At 39.8% G+C, this 18564-nt stretch overlaps 2 protein-coding genes across 5 annotated transcripts in view; one reads left to right on the forward strand and one right to left on the reverse strand.

Moving 5' to 3' along the window:
* The window catches only part of LOC119483921 (activin receptor type-2A-like), a 48528-nt gene extending 36502 nt beyond the window's left edge, over window positions 1-12026 (forward strand). The window contains exons 5-12 of one of the 2 annotated variants that reach the window (XR_005205853.1): window positions 1064-1207; window positions 1762-1905; window positions 5219-5364; window positions 5447-5561; window positions 6033-6171; window positions 6259-6389; window positions 6544-6799; window positions 7972-12026. Coding sequence is in view for 1 of the 2 variants with exons in the window: in XM_037762415.1 (XP_037618343.1) it covers window positions 1064-1207; window positions 1762-1905; window positions 5219-5364; window positions 5447-5561; window positions 6033-6171; window positions 6259-6389; window positions 6544-6738 (1014 nt within the window). In the remaining variant the exon portion in view is untranslated. Of the gene's footprint in view, window positions 1-1063; window positions 1208-1761; window positions 1906-5218; window positions 5365-5446; window positions 5562-6032; window positions 6172-6258; window positions 6390-6543 lie in introns of both variants that reach the window. The other variant, XM_037762415.1, reaches the window with a different exon arrangement.
* Window positions 12027-13489: 1463 nt separating this feature from the next.
* On the reverse strand, window positions 13490-18272 carry orc4 (origin recognition complex, subunit 4). Of its 3 annotated transcripts, none has more exons than XM_037762416.1 (14): window positions 18190-18272; window positions 16874-16941; window positions 16718-16794; window positions 15862-15952; window positions 15649-15724; window positions 15481-15566; window positions 15356-15404; window positions 15133-15284; window positions 14885-15058; window positions 14730-14816; window positions 14548-14656; window positions 14357-14452; window positions 14048-14115; window positions 13490-13954 (listed from the first exon to the last, which is right to left on the reverse strand). In XM_037762416.1, the coding sequence occupies exons 2-14, from the start codon at window positions 16928-16930 to the stop codon at window positions 13772-13774; spliced, it is 1305 nt and encodes a 434-aa protein (XP_037618344.1). In that variant the 5' UTR covers window positions 16931-16941; window positions 18190-18272; the 3' UTR covers window positions 13490-13771. The 3 variants fall into 3 exon arrangements, with proteins under 3 accessions (XP_037618344.1, XP_037618345.1, XP_037618346.1); XM_037762417.1 differs by having other exon boundaries at window positions 16874-16938; window positions 18213-18267; XM_037762418.1 differs by having other exon boundaries at window positions 16874-16938; window positions 18209-18263.
* Between the last annotated feature and the right edge of the window lie 292 nt (window positions 18273-18564).

Here is an 18564-nt window from a genome sequence, read left to right on the forward strand (position 1 = left end):
GCGTGTTTGATATATTATCACAGTGCCTGAATGGATCCTGTGGGCCTCAGGGTCTTGAAACTTGCTCCAGCTTATCAAGCACCTTCAGTTCAAGTAAAAACATGAACATCGGCGGCGTTGCAGGGGGAAAGATTGTTCCTTTTTACTGACGGCAGCGATACAGAGGCATGGAAGTAAAGCTGAGATTTTACAGTATCTGGTTTCATCAAAGGCCATCAGTCATATGCTAGTCTTTCTCCTTCGCCTTTTATCCTTTTGGAAATGTGACTCCCTCGCTGCATGCTTCTGTCTCTGTATCCTCGCTCACCCTCCGTCCTTCCCTGTGAAGTCACATGTGAAAGTGATCAGCTTAATCCCGATCACCAGCTGTGTTTAACCTACTTTAGATTTGGAGCACTTGGCTTCCTTGCTTTCACTTTTGTTTATACGGGATTAGCACACACGCATGAGATTTGACCTGCCAGGGTTAGACACGACAATGAAATGTTTCTTATTTAACCACTAATTACTGCTTCATATTCAGATCTTTACGTGTCTTGTTTTAGATCTTCCCCCACCCACTTTTCCTCATTAGATTGAAACAGGCAACTTTCCAGCTACAATCCTGCTTTTGTAAACTCAAGCAAATGCAGCCCTGAGGGGTTTAATTGAGTTTAAAATGAATGAATCCATACCCTGCTTGGTATGCTGTGTCCTCACTGCCAGAAAAACTTCACAGTAATAATAATAATAACGCTGAACTTAAACATGCAGCACTTCCTAAACTGCTTTAACAATCAAATAAAGCAAACAACAGACCCATAAAATATATAAAAGCAATATAAAGAATAAAGAAACAGTATGTTGGCAAAAAAATATATCAAAGCGAGTCTATAAATGTGAGATTTAAGATGTGAAGATGATAGTGATTCTGCTGGCCTAAGCTCCTCCGGCACGTTGTTGCAGAGCCAAAAGCCCGGTCACCTTCAGTGTAAGCCAATGCTATTTTAATGCCCTGCAAAGACAAAAAAAATAAAGAATAACACCGTCCTCTGTCTTTTTTTTCTATGCCCTCTCTCTACAGGATCCCGGGCCATCACCCCCGTCCCCCATTTTGGGGCACAAACCGCTTCAGCTGATTGAGGTGAAAGCCAGAGGGCGCTTCGGGTGTGTGTGGAAGGCCCAGCTGCTCAACGACTTTGTGGCTGTTAAGATCTTCCCCATCCAGGTATTATTACGACTTTGTGAAGCGTGTAGATGATAAGACAAACAGGCAGCTTATAGATTTAATACAGAATGTAAAAAGCAATGAGGCATCGCAACATTAAAGATAAAAGAAGAAGCTTATTTTATATTTAAGAGTTTATTTTATTCCTGTTCTGAGTGATGAGCTTGTTGCTCACATAAAAAAAGACTTATTTCAAACTTTGTGTTATATCTAATAATTTACTGCTACACTTTACACTACTTGTCAACACCTTACTTTTCTTCTACAAACTATGTTTAATGCTTTTGTTAAAGAGAAACTTGGTCCAGTATTGAGGGAGAATTCTGCAGACGGCAGCCGCTAAACAGGCTGCAATGTACCGAGCTGATAAATACCTGTGACTACTGCAGAGTCATTTGTCCTGAGAATAAATGCCGAAGACAAAAGCCAGATGTTAGTGGATGTTTGGGGCTTTGCACACAAAAACATAGGATATTAGGGTCCGAAATTACCCTTTAATTAGGTGGCTTGATGACAGATATAACATCTGCATGTGTCTCTGTGCTCTTGTTTAGGACAAGCTGTCTTGGCAGAACGAGTATGAGATCTTCAGCGTGAGCGGCATGAAGCACGACAACATCCTCCACTTTATCGGCGCGGAGAAGAGGAACAACAACCTGGACCTGGAGCTGTGGCTCATCACCGCCTACCACGACAAGGTACGCTGTCCGCCATGGAGCTGCACCACCTTTTATTTTATTGAGTCATCTTTTGTTTTATAAGAAATAGACAGATTTTTAACAAGCACAGGAGAAGAAGTGGTTGTACATGAAGCAGGATTGTGATCCAGTTTAATAGCAAAGCAATACATGCTGGAAACTTGGCTTCAAAGTAAAAATGCATATATGATATAAGATATAAATGATTAAGTATACCTCCCAGAGTATGGCGCTAATCTTTTAGCATTTTCCATTCACTTACATGGAACGGTTAGCATTAGCTACACTGTTAGCAGTGCACTGTTTTCCTATGGGAGAGATGATTGGTGAGATAGGCACATTAATAATCTCTCTCCTAACTATGCAGATATTTATTACTTAATTAATGTCTTAATTCTTAAGCGTTACATAGCTATGTTAAAGGCTATGTTCTCATAGTTTTTAGGTGTTTACAATGTGCACATTAGATCCCAAATTACATAATTAAGAGCCAATCCAAACCAACTTCTAACTTTGGTTTAAACTTGACATCCCGTGCTATGCTAAGCTAGCTTTAACTCAACGCTTGCTGCCACTGACAGAGACATTAGACCGGGAAAGTAGTGCTGTAACAACAATGCAGAGGGGTGAATGGATGAAATGAAAGCTGTTGGTGGTGCATCCAAAATAATTCAATCTCGAGTGTAACTGAAACGAAGACTGATGTCCAAACAAGTACTCAAGTTTCCACAACTGAACAGTCAAATTCAGACACATTCACATCGTAAGAAATAAATAAACGTATAACAGAAATATGCCACTGGAGAGAAGTGATTACTGTGAACGCATGTTTTCCAGTTACGACCCAGGTTATTTGTGTCCATGCTCTATAGTGACAGCTCTATAGTAGTATTAGCGTAACGTCTTGTGCTTATGTATACAGTAGTAAAAGCCCCCGGGACAGGCTGCTAACAAAGATGTAAACACTGGAAAGAAGAGGAAAACATGCATGAAACCTTCACATTGTATTGATTCAGTTTTGTCGCCTTAGGAGCTAATCCATAATTACAATATACTTCTGCTTTTATAAGCCTTGTTTATCCAGAGAAGGTGGATTTGAGCCCCGTTGTGCTTCACTCACCCTCGTAGCCACAGTCTCTTTGTAGCTTTAAGTGCCTCTGTGTTTTGAGGGTCATTACCGACGAAGTGGAGAGAGATTCTCGTACGCTTCGCTTGCTTGAGTTTTTCAGCCACGCCAAGATTTGAAATGCTTAAGAGACCTTCCCTGTGTGAATTAAGGTTGAAAATTACAGGTTGAGGGTGTGGCGATGAGGCTTTAACCCAACAATACAACTCTTAAAGAGCCACTTAACCCTACAGCAGCAGCTCTACAAGTACTACTCTGACTAGTAGACACTGAAAGGTCACACTACCAGCAATATGACAGAGTATTTTTATTGTGCACAGTAGATATACTCTGTTACAGTAAAAGTACACTGTAAAAAATACTCTGTTACAGTAAAAGTACACTGTAAAAAAATACTCTGTTACAGTAAAAGTACTAATACCACACAGGAAAAATAATCTGTTACAGGAAAAGTACTAATACTGCATAGTAAAAATAATCTGTTACAGCAAAGCTACAATGTAAAATACTCTGTTACATTAAAAGTACTAATACCACCCTTTGAAAATACTCTGTTACAGTAAAAGTACACTGTGAGCATGTACTGTAATTATTGTGAAAGTCTTTAGAGGGAAACGTCTCCTTCCTGCCAGATTTTGAGAACAGGTGTGAAACGTCGGCCACGTCAGGTTCGGGCTGAACCTGAGCTTGTGTAACACATCTGGAGCAGTGATTTCTCCCTGACAGCTGATTTATGCCTCCATGTATGGTGCTTTTAAGCAGCTTTATGTGTTGAGGTTTGCAGTAACCGTAGCATGCAGTGGCTTGCTTTAAAGCAGAAGCAACTCCCTGTACTTAAATCTTTTCATGCATGCTTATTAATAGCTTCCCATGGGAGTCTTTCAAAGGGTATTTTGTCTGATTGGTCACTTTCTTTCTAACAATTTAACAGAAATTAACACAGCGGTGAAAATACTGAACAAACCCAAGTATATCTGGAGAGCATTTAATCATAAAGAGATTTAGCTTCTACATGTGTTGTAGCTGCCTGCCCTCTAGTGGTCCCTCCTGCAGCTACATGTGTCTTTGGCCTTCCAGAAGTGACCTTGTATCCTATTGACTTTCATTATGTAAGAACAAAGATGTACAAAGGATAACAATCTCCAAATTCTGTTTTTCTTTACTGCAATATTTAATATAAATCTTCAAATGTGACCGGTATCTAAAGATGCTCAGCTTCCATGCATACAAAGTGTTGTTGTTTGTTTTTATCTCTGCACAGTCAAATAGTACAAAGGGGAACTTTAAGCAAGTGTTTGCTGATAAAGAGCCTGCGTGCTCCCGCAAACCTTCCCTTGATAAATAAAGATTAAAGAACAGCGATCAAACACCACAACAACGTATTTATCAGAGCTCCATTATTCACCAGGAACAATGAACGAGCAGGAAGTTGGCCAAAGACTCACCGTGGTTTTATTAAGAGGACACTCATGGATTTTATTTATCTCCCTTCAATGAAATATGAAGCTTCACAAATACTTTTACTGTAACTGAGTAGTTTTACTCTGTGGTATTAGTACTTTTACTGTTACAGACTATTTTTACTGTGTACTTTTACTGTAACAGAGTATTTGTACTGTTTACTTTTACAGTAACAGTATTTTTACTGTGTGGTATTAGTACTTTTTACTGTAACAGAGTATTTTTTACAGTGTTCTTTTACTGTAACAGAGTATTTTTACTGTGTACTTTTACTGTAACAGTATTTTTATTGTGTGGTATTAGTACTTTTTACTGTAGCAGAATATTTGTACGGTGCAGTATTAGTACTTTTTACTGTAACAAGAGTATTTTTTACAGTGTTATTTTACTGTAACAAAGTATTTTAACTGTGTGGTAGTAGTACTTTTACTGTAACAGAGTATTTTTACAGTGTACAGTAAAAATACTTTGTTACACTAAAAATACACTGCAAAAATACTCTGTTGCAGTCAAAATACTTTTAGTAATTTTATTGTAACAGAGTATTTTGCAGTGTGATATTAGTACTTTGAATGTAACAGAGTATTGCTACAGTGCGGTGTTAGTACTTTTACTGTAACAGATCATTTTACAGTGTACTTTTACTGTAACAGAGTATTATAATATCTTTAATAAATATATAAAATGACTTCATCTTTCCTCTTCCTGTCTCTCTCCTATCATCAGGGCTCGATGACGGACTACCTGAAGGCCAACGTGGTGACGTGGAACGAGCTGTGTCACATCACCATGACGGCGGCCCGCGGCCTGGCCTACCTCCACGAAGACATCCCGGGACACAAGGAGGGACACAAGCCCTCCATCGCCCACAGGTACCAAACTCCTACAATAGCTTTTATCCAAACATTATGACTGGCTCCAGCTGACTGAATGTATTTCCTGTTTGTCTCTCAGGGACATTAAGAGTAAGAACGTGCTGTTGAAGACCAACCTGACCGCCTGCATAGCCGACTTTGGCCTCGCTCTGCAGTTTGAAGCAGGAAAATCAGCAGGAGACACACATGGACAGGTACAGTTCACAGTTAAACTACTACTAATCCACCAGGTTTCCTGCCTTTTTAGGTCAGAAACTGGCTTCTCAAACTTACTGAGTCACCATTATCAACATTGATTTGTGGTAATACCTCACAGAGCCTGTAGGTGGCAGTGTGGGCCAAAGATCTGGTAAAGGGGACTTGTTCTGTGACCTTGAAGGACTGTCAAATGTTGGTAAATAGTTTTAAACATCTGTAGCTGATAACAGATTTAAGTTTGAAGGCTGGACAAAAATATCATCAGCTCCGTGTCATGCTGGGATCAGCTTACAGATCCCTGTATGACACATAGTTTGATGCCAACTAAGCAACAACACCCCTCGATGACAAGCATCACTTTTCGCCGTCTCAGCCCGTCTGTGAGCTGCGTCATGACTTTCTACTCCCTCTCTGCTCATGCTTGATTTTCTTGATCTGTTCCCGCCCTGATGTTTTGACCTCTGTAGGTGGGGACGCGGCGCTACATGGCTCCTGAAGTCCTGGAGGGCGCCATCAACTTCCAGCGAGACTCCTTCCTGCGTATCGACATGTACGCCTTCGGCCTCGTCCTCTGGGAGCTCGCGGCGCGGTGCACCGCCGCTGACGGTGAGGCTGACGCATCAGCAGAAAAACACTGCATTCGTTTCTGTGTTACTCCAGATTAATTTTAAACATGTGATTGTGTGTCAACAGGCCCGGTGGATGAGTACATGCTCCCGTTTGAGGAGGAGATAGGTCAGCATCCGTCTCTGGAGGACATGCAGGATGTCGTCGTTCATAAGAAACTGAGGCCCATTCTGCGAGACTGCTGGCAGAAACACGCGGTGAGTGATGAGAAGGCGCTTTTGTAAAAGGGCAGTCTGTTATTATATTATTTATTACATTACTTCAGTTAGATTTTGAGGTAAACACCCTTGAAAACCCAAACCAAAGCGACCACGTCAGGCGGTAACTTTAGTATCTGCTGCTCTCTCTCAGGGTCTGGCCATGCTCTGCGAAACCATCGAGGACTGCTGGGACCACGAGGCCGAGGCTCGTCTGTCCGCCGGCTGCGTCGAGGAGCGCATCGGCCAAATGCAGCGCCAAGCCCCCATCATCGGCCCCGAGGAGATCGTCACCGTCGTCACCATGGTGACCAACGTGGACCTCCAGCCCAAGGAGTCCAGCTTATGATCGACCGGCGCCTGATGAGCCAGCAGAAAAATCACCACGAGAGGATGAACAGCCGACCCTGGTTGGTTGGCGGTTTTTTTTTGTTCTTTCTTTCCGTTTTTTCTTTTTTCCTTTAAGTGCGGGCCGCTACTCGCATTCAGGAAACACCCTGCGCCCACCTCACCACATCAGTTGATACCCACCTCATTTTGTGTGGATTTTAACGGTCGAAAAACTCCCAAGATTCAGGATATTACCGACGACGTCACCGAGTGATGACATGCTGGGACGACAAACACTTTTATCATGTATTGTTTTTATATACATACAAACACACACACACACACACACACACACACACATATATATATATAGGAGGGCTGCTCGGTTTTCTACGGAGAGAGAAGATCCGGCAGAGAAATTTCACGAACTCTCTTCAGTGCATTTTAGTGTAAAAAAACAAAACAAAACAAAAAAAACAAGGAGCACCTGGCTCTCGATACATTTGCTGTTTTCTCGTGTGCGTTTTTTCTGAAGAAACGACTATCGTTCTGCCAATAAGCAACGGCTTCTGAATGTTTATAGTGTAATGCTGCTGTACATAGTGTATTATGGACCCAGACGACTTGGTAATCAAGCTTATTTTAACGGGGCGAGGGGGGAGGGGGGATCCATTTTCAAGCATTACGACGATAAAAAACCATAAACCTCCTTCAACCAGGTATACCTCAGTTCAGATGGACACAGTTTAAATTAGTCCCTCTCCCTGATCACAGTCACAACCTTGGCTCTTCACGACATCCAGTCAGCCGTGACACTCATGTAGTCCAAACATACATGGCCATAAACACCCCTTTCTCAATCTCACGTTTGATTTTTGACTGAACTTTTCTCTGAGATTTTCTCCTCATAATGGGGGAAAAAGACCCCCATGGTGAAGTTGTTGTTTTTTTTTGGTTTGCCGTGTCAACTTGTCAGCGGAGTAATAATATCTATCGCCTAATTTTGGCCGTGAGATCTGGATATACAGTATATGTATTTATATCTCTCTGGATTAGCGCTGGGTACCAGCTAATGATACCTTTTTGTGAGATCTCTAGCATCAGATTTGAAGTGCAGGAGTACCCAGCCCTGATTTAGATTAATACCTGTATTTAGCTGAGCCAGCTTGCTTTTGATTTGATTGCACACATCTTTATTTTTTTTTTTTGGATTTACTATCAAGAGTTTCTGCTCTCTTTTGATACACCTCAGGAATCTTTGCTACTCACCACCACCTCACATCCCTCCTCTTCCTCCTCATCCTCACCCGGCCGTCTCGGACTGGAGTACCTCCTCTCTCGCCGATTCCTACGCTTCCTCTCTCTCTCTCTTTCTCCCCTCATCTCTACTTGTAACGGCTTAGCAGTGCTGTCATGCTCAAAAAGAGTCCAAATTTAATCAAATCCCACACAGGTAAGGTTGGTTGAACCTTGCCTGTCCCTCTACAGGTGTTTATGTAGTCCGTTAGTTTGTGTTTCCACTTTTCTTAAGTCAAATGTTGCAACTTTAAACTGTATATAAAGATGAACGACGCGTCTCCACTTCTTCCCACTGTACAAAAGTGAAGCCAAAATATCCTGGATACGGGAGCTGCATCTGTACTGCAGCCAGCCACCAGGGGGGCAATCCAGATGTTTTGGCTTCATTTTTGGGGAGCTGTCATGTCGTCCATCTTTCTAACAGTCTATGGTAGAGACAAGCAAGCCAAATAAGCTCCAACTCCTTTTTTTTATCCTGTTTTGATGCATGTATTTTATCTTTCGTCAGAGTTAAACACTACCTGCTCTTTAAAGTAACCGAATTCAACAGTTTTCACAAAATAATTGGTGATAAATAAAAGATAAACTGTCAGTTTGGTGCAGTTTTATGTTTTGAAATCAACAAGAACCAAACGATCGCACGACTAACTGCAGTCAGACGAGTCAAGACGAGGAACCTTTCTCTCTCTCTTTCATCCTGGTGCCATTTCTACGTATCCATATTAGTTACTCTTGTAGATGTCAGGCAAAACGGATGTATCTGTCGTTGTTGTCAAGGCAACAACGGCATTTTTTGAGTCTTTATTTCTTCTGAGGGACGTTGAACACTGGTGCCGGCAGACCTGCAGTCTCTCCTCAAGCTTTGGGACGGTTTCACGAGATCGCAGTTTAAAATCAAGCGTTTTAAAAAAGCAAGTGGTGCGTTTGGAAATACTAAAAACGTGAGGAAGCTTCTTTCTACCAAACCATTTCACATTCAGGGCAATTCATAATATGCTCTCTTAATTGAAGTATTTTAATTAAAAAAAATTATAATTATTAAATTTATTCGTGATCATTTCTGGACAGGGGAGTCGAGGCAAATCACAGCAAACAATCAAGTCTATAATTGAGTTAAATATTTGTTTAGAGCGCCAGCTATTCTGCGATACATGCTGTATTTATTTCAGTTTTGTACCAACAAATTCCCATTTTTCTCAAAATACACACTTTACAGGGCCAAACCAGCTCAATAATATAACAGCTATCAAAAGGCAGTTTTCCACCAAATAACCAGGAACTAGAAGAACTAAACAGTAAAAGATCTTCAGAGTGTTTGCTTTCCTGCTAGACCTCTAAAACGTTGGTAAATCAGGAAGAAGTGACGGTCAGGTTTGAGATTTAATCTCAGCACACGTTTAGACTATTGCAACAACACAGCAAAACCTGAAGGAAGTCAAAGCCATCTTGTTATTTACTTACTGTAGCACAATATTTGCATCAGTGTCGCTTCCTTTTGCTGCTGCTGTTTTTCAATTATTCAAGAAACAGCCATCGTCTGAAGAAGCTTAAAAACAGTCAGGGACGATCAGTACTGCAAACCACAGCAGCCCTTCAATACGCACTACCTCACTCGCAGGGATTTCTTCGGGGTAGAAAGTGTGGCAAATAAACCAAAATCGTAACCAGGTTCCTCCAGTCGAAAAGGGGATTAAAAGTTCTATTATTTCTTGGAGTAAACTCCCATTTCTCCCAATAAGTTTGAGATGATTGACGAAGTTTAATCATCTTTACCATTATCCTTTATTTCCATTACTGTACAAGACTGTACTGGCATGGACGTAAAGGAAAAAACACCAGTATTACCCTTTTTTTGTCCCCAAACTTACAGTATTTCAACAGCCAAGTGGATTTTAAAAACCTCCAAATGTTGGTTGGTTTCCTGCCAAAGTGGCTTTTAAAGCCACAGCAAAAAAACAACCCGTGCCAGCGTTAGTTGGCGGTCACATCCCAGTACTGTCGGTAGATCTTCAGTGTTAAACAGCTTCGAGTTTAAACTGCGCTTGAGAAACCGGCCCAAACCAACAAAACACCATTCAGGGATTCAGTACTATGCTTTTCTAAGTTCTAGCAAGTTATATGCAACCAGTGCCGCAAATTACCCTACACTTCTTCTGTAGGACCAGCTGCAGGAGTGACTTTCAATATACACACACAAATTACTTGTAGCATTTTAATTTTTTTTTTTTTTTTTTTTTAATCCGTGACCTTGCATATTGATATGTTGTATTTATTTTTTAATTTACAGGCCTGAGGTTTTTGGGGATCGGAGCTCAGGTGCAACTCAGAATAAGGTTGTAAGAGTTGGCACGATTTATGGTTGTTGTTGTTATTATAGGGGGGTGGGGGGCGGGGGGGTTGGGGTGGGTGTTCAGTTGTAATTCAGGAAATACTTTCATTAATTCAAAAAAAAGATATAAACTGTAACGTGCTTCTTTCTATTCAGTCTATGGACAAAAACGACCGAGAATGAATGTTCTTCAGACTCCTGGATTCCAGTATTGTGTGTACTTTGGTGGATTGAGCCCGGCCCTGTGTAACTTTAGAGGGCTCCGGGTTTGGCTGGTTTCGTGTGATTGTGCCCTGTCGCCGTAGAAACTAGTAAAACCGACGCACTCGGAGATCCATTCGTACACCTCGTGGTTACCTGCTGAAGATGTGAACCAGTAAGAAAAGAACAGTAAATGCATTATTTTGATTAATTGTAAATCTCCCAAGTAGGATTTTTTTTTTGCTTCTGCCGTTCTCGTGCTTTGGCCCATCCTCAAATCTCACCTAAATTTTCGCACCCAATTCAACTGTTATCAGCTCATTGAATATGCGTTACCAGCTATGGTCCCAACATTGTCGTTTAAAGGCGTATGAATGGGTTTCCTCGGTGTGCAGGCTTTACGTTTTTCTACCTGGACTTCCTCCAGCCCAGCACCTCAGATTGCTGTGCATATAAACTACCAGTGAAACATTTGTGTCTTGTTGCCCCCCACTACTTTAAGCAGTCTAGGATCTGTACAGACGAGAACATAAATACCTGTATCAACTATATACTCTGAGCTGAATCTTTATAAGTGCGTGTTGAACTTCAGTGTTTCCTCTACATTCATTTATACTTTTCTTCTTGTGTTTTGACTCGGCAGCCCGGCTGTGTAAAAAAAATTGTCCTCCACTATGCGAAACATGTGTAAGCTAAAAGCTAGAGGCTCATTGGAGTACTTTGTGAGGCATCCAAGAAAGCACTTAGGGCAGAAAAAAGGGCGTTCCTCAGGGCGCCTACTCGGGTCCCCTGTGGGTTGCAATTTGACGACTCCCCAAAGCTCTTAAAGATCCGTTGCAATACTCCATATGTGATAATGCAATCACCCACTACAGGTATTTCATTCCAGCATCCTCCTTTCCCTCCTGTTGGTAACAATTTTAGAGGAAACATTGAACTCCAATGACCTCGCCGCCAAGACCGTCTTGGCTGTCGGGCCGGAAATTTCTACAAAAAAAGCAAAAAAGCAAAACACTACAAGCGTTTTTGACCCCACATTTCTCAAGGCTCTCGAGTCGCAGCGCTGATCCAGGATCTGCCAACGCAGCCTCTCAATGGTCATGATGCTCCCAGGGTTTCAAGGTCTGTTTTGGGGGTCATGAAACTTCAGTGGGTTATTCCTGATACATGTGACTTTTTATGTTACCGACTAAAAGATGTGAAAATAGGACAAGAAACTGGCGTCTGGAATTTCAAACTGTAGGAAGTACAACATCCCGCTTGGTGTTTTTACCATCTCCTCTGACCTTTGACCTCCCCAGTGAAGGGACAAGAAGAGTATTCCCTTTGTAAAGTATTATAAAACCTTGAGAAACCCTGGATTCATGATCACAGAGGAGACAACATTGATCCCTGATCAGCGCTGCGACTCTCGGCCGTGGTTTTTATCAGCTGAAGTGATCCACGTGATGTAAATAAATGTGTTTTTAGATTGTGAATACTGTTGTTTTTTTGTCATTATTACTTCGTTCCTGTTTATCTGACAGCTGCAGGTAGAAGTTTGTCTTTGGAAGTAAATATATTTATCAATTACTGATTTATTATTTGAAATGTTGTTTATATACAGTATGTTGAATCGCTTGCTAGAAGATAAATTTCACATGTTCAGCTGACTTGCTGTGTACCGACTAAAAGAATGGTTCCCAAGCCTTTACTGTCATTGAGTAAACTGACTAAGTGACATTTTAATGGATATTTCATATTATATTCAATGCATAAAAATGACAGTACAGAAGAACTGATAAACTGTATAATTAACCCGATGAATGTTGCATCAGAGATGAGTTTTCCTGTTATTTTTAGGGACTTTTAATACAAATCTGTCTGTATTATGTTTTTTTAATTTATTTTTAACAATCGTTCATATTTAATATGCTTCTTTTTTTGACAAATTTTATTCTCCCTGACACCTGGTCATTGTTCTATCAACTCTTTGTTTTGATTTATAAGTTTATATCTTAAATAATAATCCAAACTTTTCATTTTCTTCACAGAAATGAATGAAATCCTGAGATATAGGCCAACTGTATATTTATTTTTAAAAAGGCCTGGTGACCCCCCATGAAGCTTTGCCGACCTCAAGGAAATCAAAGTCTAAATCCTCTGATTGCAGCTTCTTAAATGTGAATATTTTCTGGTTTCTTTCCTCCTCTATGACAGTAAACTGAATATCTTTGAGTTGTGGACATTTTGACATTTAGTAGACCAAACAAATAATCGATTAATTGAATGAAAATAGTCGTTAGTTGCAGCCCTACAAAAATGCATTGTAATACTTCCCCAAAAAAGGGAAGATTTGTTCAAATGAGTTTTGATGTCTAGATTTCGCAGGATGACTTCTTTTACAAAAACAAATACCAGCGTTGAAGAGTGAGATTCTCTCGTCCTTCAGCTGGAGGTGTCCTTAAGAGAGACTATAAAAATCTACCAGAAAGGTCACGTCTCCTTCAGGGAAGTCATAGAGAATTAACTTATCACCGACACTCAGTAAATTGAATTTATTGTTGCATTTTCTTTGCAGGACTGAAGGAGGACGAGCCAAAGCCGGTTTCACTCTACAAATGTTCTGTGTGTTATTAATAGAGCTGTTAACTGCTTGTATGTACAGTATGTGCAGAGGGTTTTGTCAGGGATGTATTGCATTATCCATCACGTGTCATGATCACACACAGCAGCTCAACAGCACTTTTGCACGATTACACGCCAGAAATCAAACCTGCCTTCTTTCTCTTAATGAGGGTTTTTGTGCTTCCTGTCCAGGCTGGTGTCGACTGCAGGAATCCACCACTAGATGGCAGCATTCTTCCCTTTTTACTGTGTTTCAAGGTGAAATTCAAGAAGAAATTTGGGCTAAAAGATGGTCAAAATTAGACTCACAATCATACTCAGAATTGATATCTATTTTTCTGAATCTTTATTATATCAAATCCACAATTTTATATGAAAGATTTGAGCCCAGTGTTACAAAACTTCCTTTTATTTCGTGATAACTGATCATTTACAGCTCCAAAACATATTTAATATGTATAAAACAATCCTGAAACATGAAATATAAGCATCACTGGTGTAGATTTAACAGTCTGACATACAGGCAGCCCTGTTTTCTTCCTGGTTCAGGTCATACTTTCACCAGTTCAGTATCAGAAACTTCTTTCTTCTGTGTTATTTTCCTGAATCCTGAGTCCTAGCCAAACGCCGACATGGCCCACTGCTTGACGTCCGTTGGGCATTGTGGGTACTTCTGCAGGGCTTCCATGATCTGACTGTGGTCCAGCATGAGTCTCATCAGCTGGTATTCCCTCTGGGTTTTGGCCGAGGAGCTGTCGACCGACTGGATCATCTCCAGCTGCTGCAGGTGCTCGAAGGCCTGATGGGGACGAGTTTTTAAAGTTGGACATTTTTATATATAAATATTCTCTTTTCTTCCTCTGATGGGACTCTTTAAGTGCTTCATACCGACCTTCATGATGACCGGCTGCTCAAAGTTGTACATGGAGTTTGACTTCCTCTGCAGGAACTTCTTAAACTCTAAAAAAAGAAGAACATGTAGAAAAATCAACTAACCGTATACAAGTAAGGTTGATTGTTTTGACTCACAAGCAAACTTAATTTTTCCTTTTTAGCATCAGAGCTAAACTCATTTTATTTAAACTCTTATTTGACAGCCCTAGTTATAAGCTTTTTCTTTATAATTTTACACGTGTCCTGTTTTTCTTGTAGTTGCATATTTGCACTAAAAAGTCAGTTTTCTCCTCTCTGTGCTTTGTACCGTTGTGAACCATTTGCAGGTTGAACGGCTCTCCTTCGTAGAGGTCGTTGAGGTGTTTCATGGCGATGATGAGGCACAACTCCAAGATGGACAGACCTAACGAGAGAGAGAGAAAGAAAACACAAATATAAAAACAGGTTTGAACTTATTAGAGAGCAAAGAGTGAAAGATTTGAACGATTCTGTATTTACCGTGGAGCATATTCGCCTTGGCGTCGGTGAAACACATCTTGCTGGCCTCCAGCAGGTCTGCAGGTTTGATGGCAGGTTTGGCGACAGACACGCGACTCAGACACAACATCTGGAATTAAAGCGGGTTTTTAGTGTGACACTAAATGGCAGATGTTTATAGCAATGAAAATTAGGTTTAGTACCAGCAGCATGTGCATTGAACGGAAGTCCTTGCTGGAGTTGAAGTGTCTCTGTAAAACCTCCTCCACTGACTTGTCTTCACACAGAGTCTGAGGAAAGAAAACAGTGTTTTGATTGTGAACATTTTATTGATTTACTCTAATTTGAGATGTCTCACCTTGACGCTGGCGTTCCAGTCCTGAGCAAACTTGCTGTCGGGGAAATCGTCTGTCACGCTGAGTTGGGTTTGAACTCGCTCCAGGTACTGAGCAAACGTCGGGTTGCTCAGCAGGTGGATCTGTCGGTGGGAAAACCGCGACTTCACGCGCTTCTCCAGCAGCTCCAGAACATCCTGCATGGAAATGACAAACATGTTTCCACCTGTGTTATCTTTAAAAGGATTAGTGAGTGAGTGAGGCGGCTTACCAGTCTGCAGGTAACGCCGACCACAGCGATGGGAGCCTGGGCGGACTGGGAAACGTCAAGCAGGTTGTAGAGCAGCGTCTGGTTCTTGTGGTGAGCGAACAGGTCGAACTCATCCAGGACGAATAACACGGGGCGGCTGCTGCTGCGATCACCTGGACGAAAAACAAGAACATTTAGGTGATTTAACTCAAAACTCTGCATTAAAAGTGATGGATTTTCTAACCTTTCTTCAACGCCTCCAGCAGGAAACCCAGATTCTCTGCAAAACTTCCCTGAAATGAAACAGAAGCAGGTTTTTGTTGCAGTTTTATTTCACTAATAATGACAAAACTCCTTACAGATACTTACAAACACTTTGTCACCAACGACGTTTTCCAGGTGGAGCTGCCGCGTTATTTCTTTTAGTGCTATTCTGTCGTCAGTCTGCAGGAGACCTACAGCAAACAGGCAATACATTTATATTAAGGTAAATTAAATACTCAATAAATACCATTAGGTTTGGTGGAGAATCAGTACCATTGAGATGAACCTGTAGCAGGTTTTTCTGTGCTTCTTTCTCCTTCAGCAGGTCTCTCAGCACACACTTCAGCAGCTGCACACACAAAAACACAAACAATACAGCCCTCCCAGGATTTAAACACACTTCCAACACAATTCATCATCTTCTCGGTCATTTTTTTTTTACCCATAAGCCCATTTTAAGCATGTGTTCTGGCTGCAGAGGCTCACCATTGTTTTTCCTGCCCCCCTAGGACCGACGATTAGCACCGAGTTGCTCTCCCCGTGGACCGCCGTCCGCTTCAGCAGCTCCAGCAGGTGTCTAAAAAAAAAATACAGCGTTAAAACGCCAATACCCATAATGCCCCTCCAGGTGTAGAAATTGTCTTTTTTCCTACTTAAAGTCAGTAACCAAATGATTAAATTGATTATATTGCAGGTGGAACACCTGGGAGGCTCGTGTTGTGTTCAAGTCAGCTGGGAACTAGAGCTTTTCCAGCCTCCAAACTGGGACAGAGCTGTCAGCCAGTTACGACTGAACTGGGTCACTGAGGCTCACACACATCGTCTCTTTATTACAGGTAACAAACCTGCTGCAGTTTCCATTTAGAAACTCAAGGATTTTCCTTTGATTATGTGACCCTTTTACAGCTCTTCTAACTTTGCTAAAAACACATGAAAATAATCAATTTATTAATTATTTATATATATTATAAATATGTATTTAGATATTTTTTATTATATATATAAAATATAATTATTAATAATATAATTATATATCATTATATTCTTATCAATTATATTTATATATCGATACATATATATATATTTATTATAAATAAAAACATAATTAATACTAAAATAATATAATTACATATATAATTATATTATTAATAATATTATATTTATATATCATTAGTATTATTAATATAATTATATATTTTAATAATTACTAATTATTACAAGTTATTATTTTATGTAAATTTCTCAACCACATCAAAATGATTTAATTTAGGTCAAAACAATGTGAAACGTCACCTCAACTCACATCAAACTAATAAAAGGTTTCATGATGAATTAAACGTACTTGTGTTGAGCCTCCACTCCCTCCGGCCTGTCGGGGAGCTGCTGGTGGCAAAGCCGCTCCCTCAACATCTCCTGAACCTGAACATGAATAAAGATATTACAGTGACATCCATAAACAAGTTATAGAAGAGAATAAGTCAAGTTAGCTGATACAAACCTGTGTGATGCATTCTCCCACTGGCAAACTGCCTTTTTCGATCTTCCTCTTACTCATGGTGCAAACTGCAAAACATGTAGTTCATTAAAATAAATTTGTGGTGCCAAAAATGTGCTGCAGGGACTTCCAAGGGTCCTTAATGACATCCCAAGAAAATGAAAACTACTTCAGTATGTTTTATTCCTTAAAGCAGCAACACAATATGAGAGTAATTATTTCAAAATTACCCTCTAAGCCCTAGTTTACTTTCTCACTATCTTCTCACAAGCAGTACTAAGATATAATAATGTATTTAATCCCATGTAGATGTAAAACCATTAGAAATTGCAGTTATTGGTTTGTTTTTCATTTCTTCAAATTCTAGTTTTACATTTGTTTACACCTACCGCTGTTCACGTGCACTATCAATTCTCCAGATCTACATCCTTTTATTTGTATATTACAATTGCATGCATTTTTATACTGTATATATTTTATTTATTACAAAATATTGATAGATGCATAGATGTACTTGATCCCAGGCAATGCACAGGAACAGTTAATACACAGTAAATATACATACTGTATCAACACCAGATATATATATCTATAGTATACACAATATAAAGAATATATTAGATACATTCTGAATATACCAGACTACTACAGCTAACTTATAAAATATAAACATAGAATAACAATAACATACTATATACATAGGCTGAAGTAAAACAAAACTTGTGCTACTTTCATTCTGTGTTGTATTAGTGCATGTCAAAAACACACGTGCTGTTATGTGTCAGTTAAATGCAAGTTTACACCAAACTCCACTGCAGCATTCATCAAAACACTATAATCTCGCTTAGTGACATGTGCACTAATGTTGTAACATTAGATAAGATATATAATATATGAGGACAGATCAATATTCAATTCGGCATATAGTTAATGCAACAAGAACCATCTATTTTAATACAATTTCCACTTTTATAGCTGCCTAGGAGGTGTGTTTACGTTACCATACAATAACATCCCTGAGGCTTTAGTGGATGATAAAATAAAATCCCTGAGGTTTTAGTGTATGATATGCATGCCGAATTATAAAGTGAGTCGTAATTATTCAAAAGCAATGCAAATTGTCTTAAAGGTTGTATTAATCTTTGCTGGAAAGCAAGAAAATTCTAAAATGTCTTAATTTATGAATGGAGTCTGGTATGACTTTCTCTCCACGCTTGAAACTGAACGTTTTGTCTTAACGAGGCAAGATTACATTAACTATATACTTACATTAACGTTAGCTTGTCTAAAAACATTAAATAATAACGAGACATACCTGGGAAAACAACAGAAATTCACCTACTGAGAGATCTCAATCTTCGCGGGAAATCTGCTCTGCCAGCAGTGACGATTTCCGGCTGTTGTGGATTCTCCTGCTCTGATTGGCTGAGGCTTCAGAATAGAAATGCACTGTCACATATACAGTATATGGCAGCTAATCACAGTTACATAATAATAATAATAATAATAATAATAATAATGATATTAATATTTATATATATAATTATATTATATTATGAATATATACAATTATTTAAGAGGCACTTGATCATTTACACAACATTATCATATGTGTGTTATTAACATGATATCAATATTTAATTTTTACATGTCATGCTATCACGACACCCCTAGTAGGAATATTATTATTATTA

The sequence above is a fragment of the Sebastes umbrosus genome, chromosome 24 (assembly GCF_015220745.1).
Source record: "Sebastes umbrosus isolate fSebUmb1 chromosome 24, fSebUmb1.pri, whole genome shotgun sequence".
In the NCBI taxonomy this organism is placed as follows: Eukaryota; Metazoa; Chordata; class Actinopteri; order Perciformes; family Sebastidae; genus Sebastes; species Sebastes umbrosus.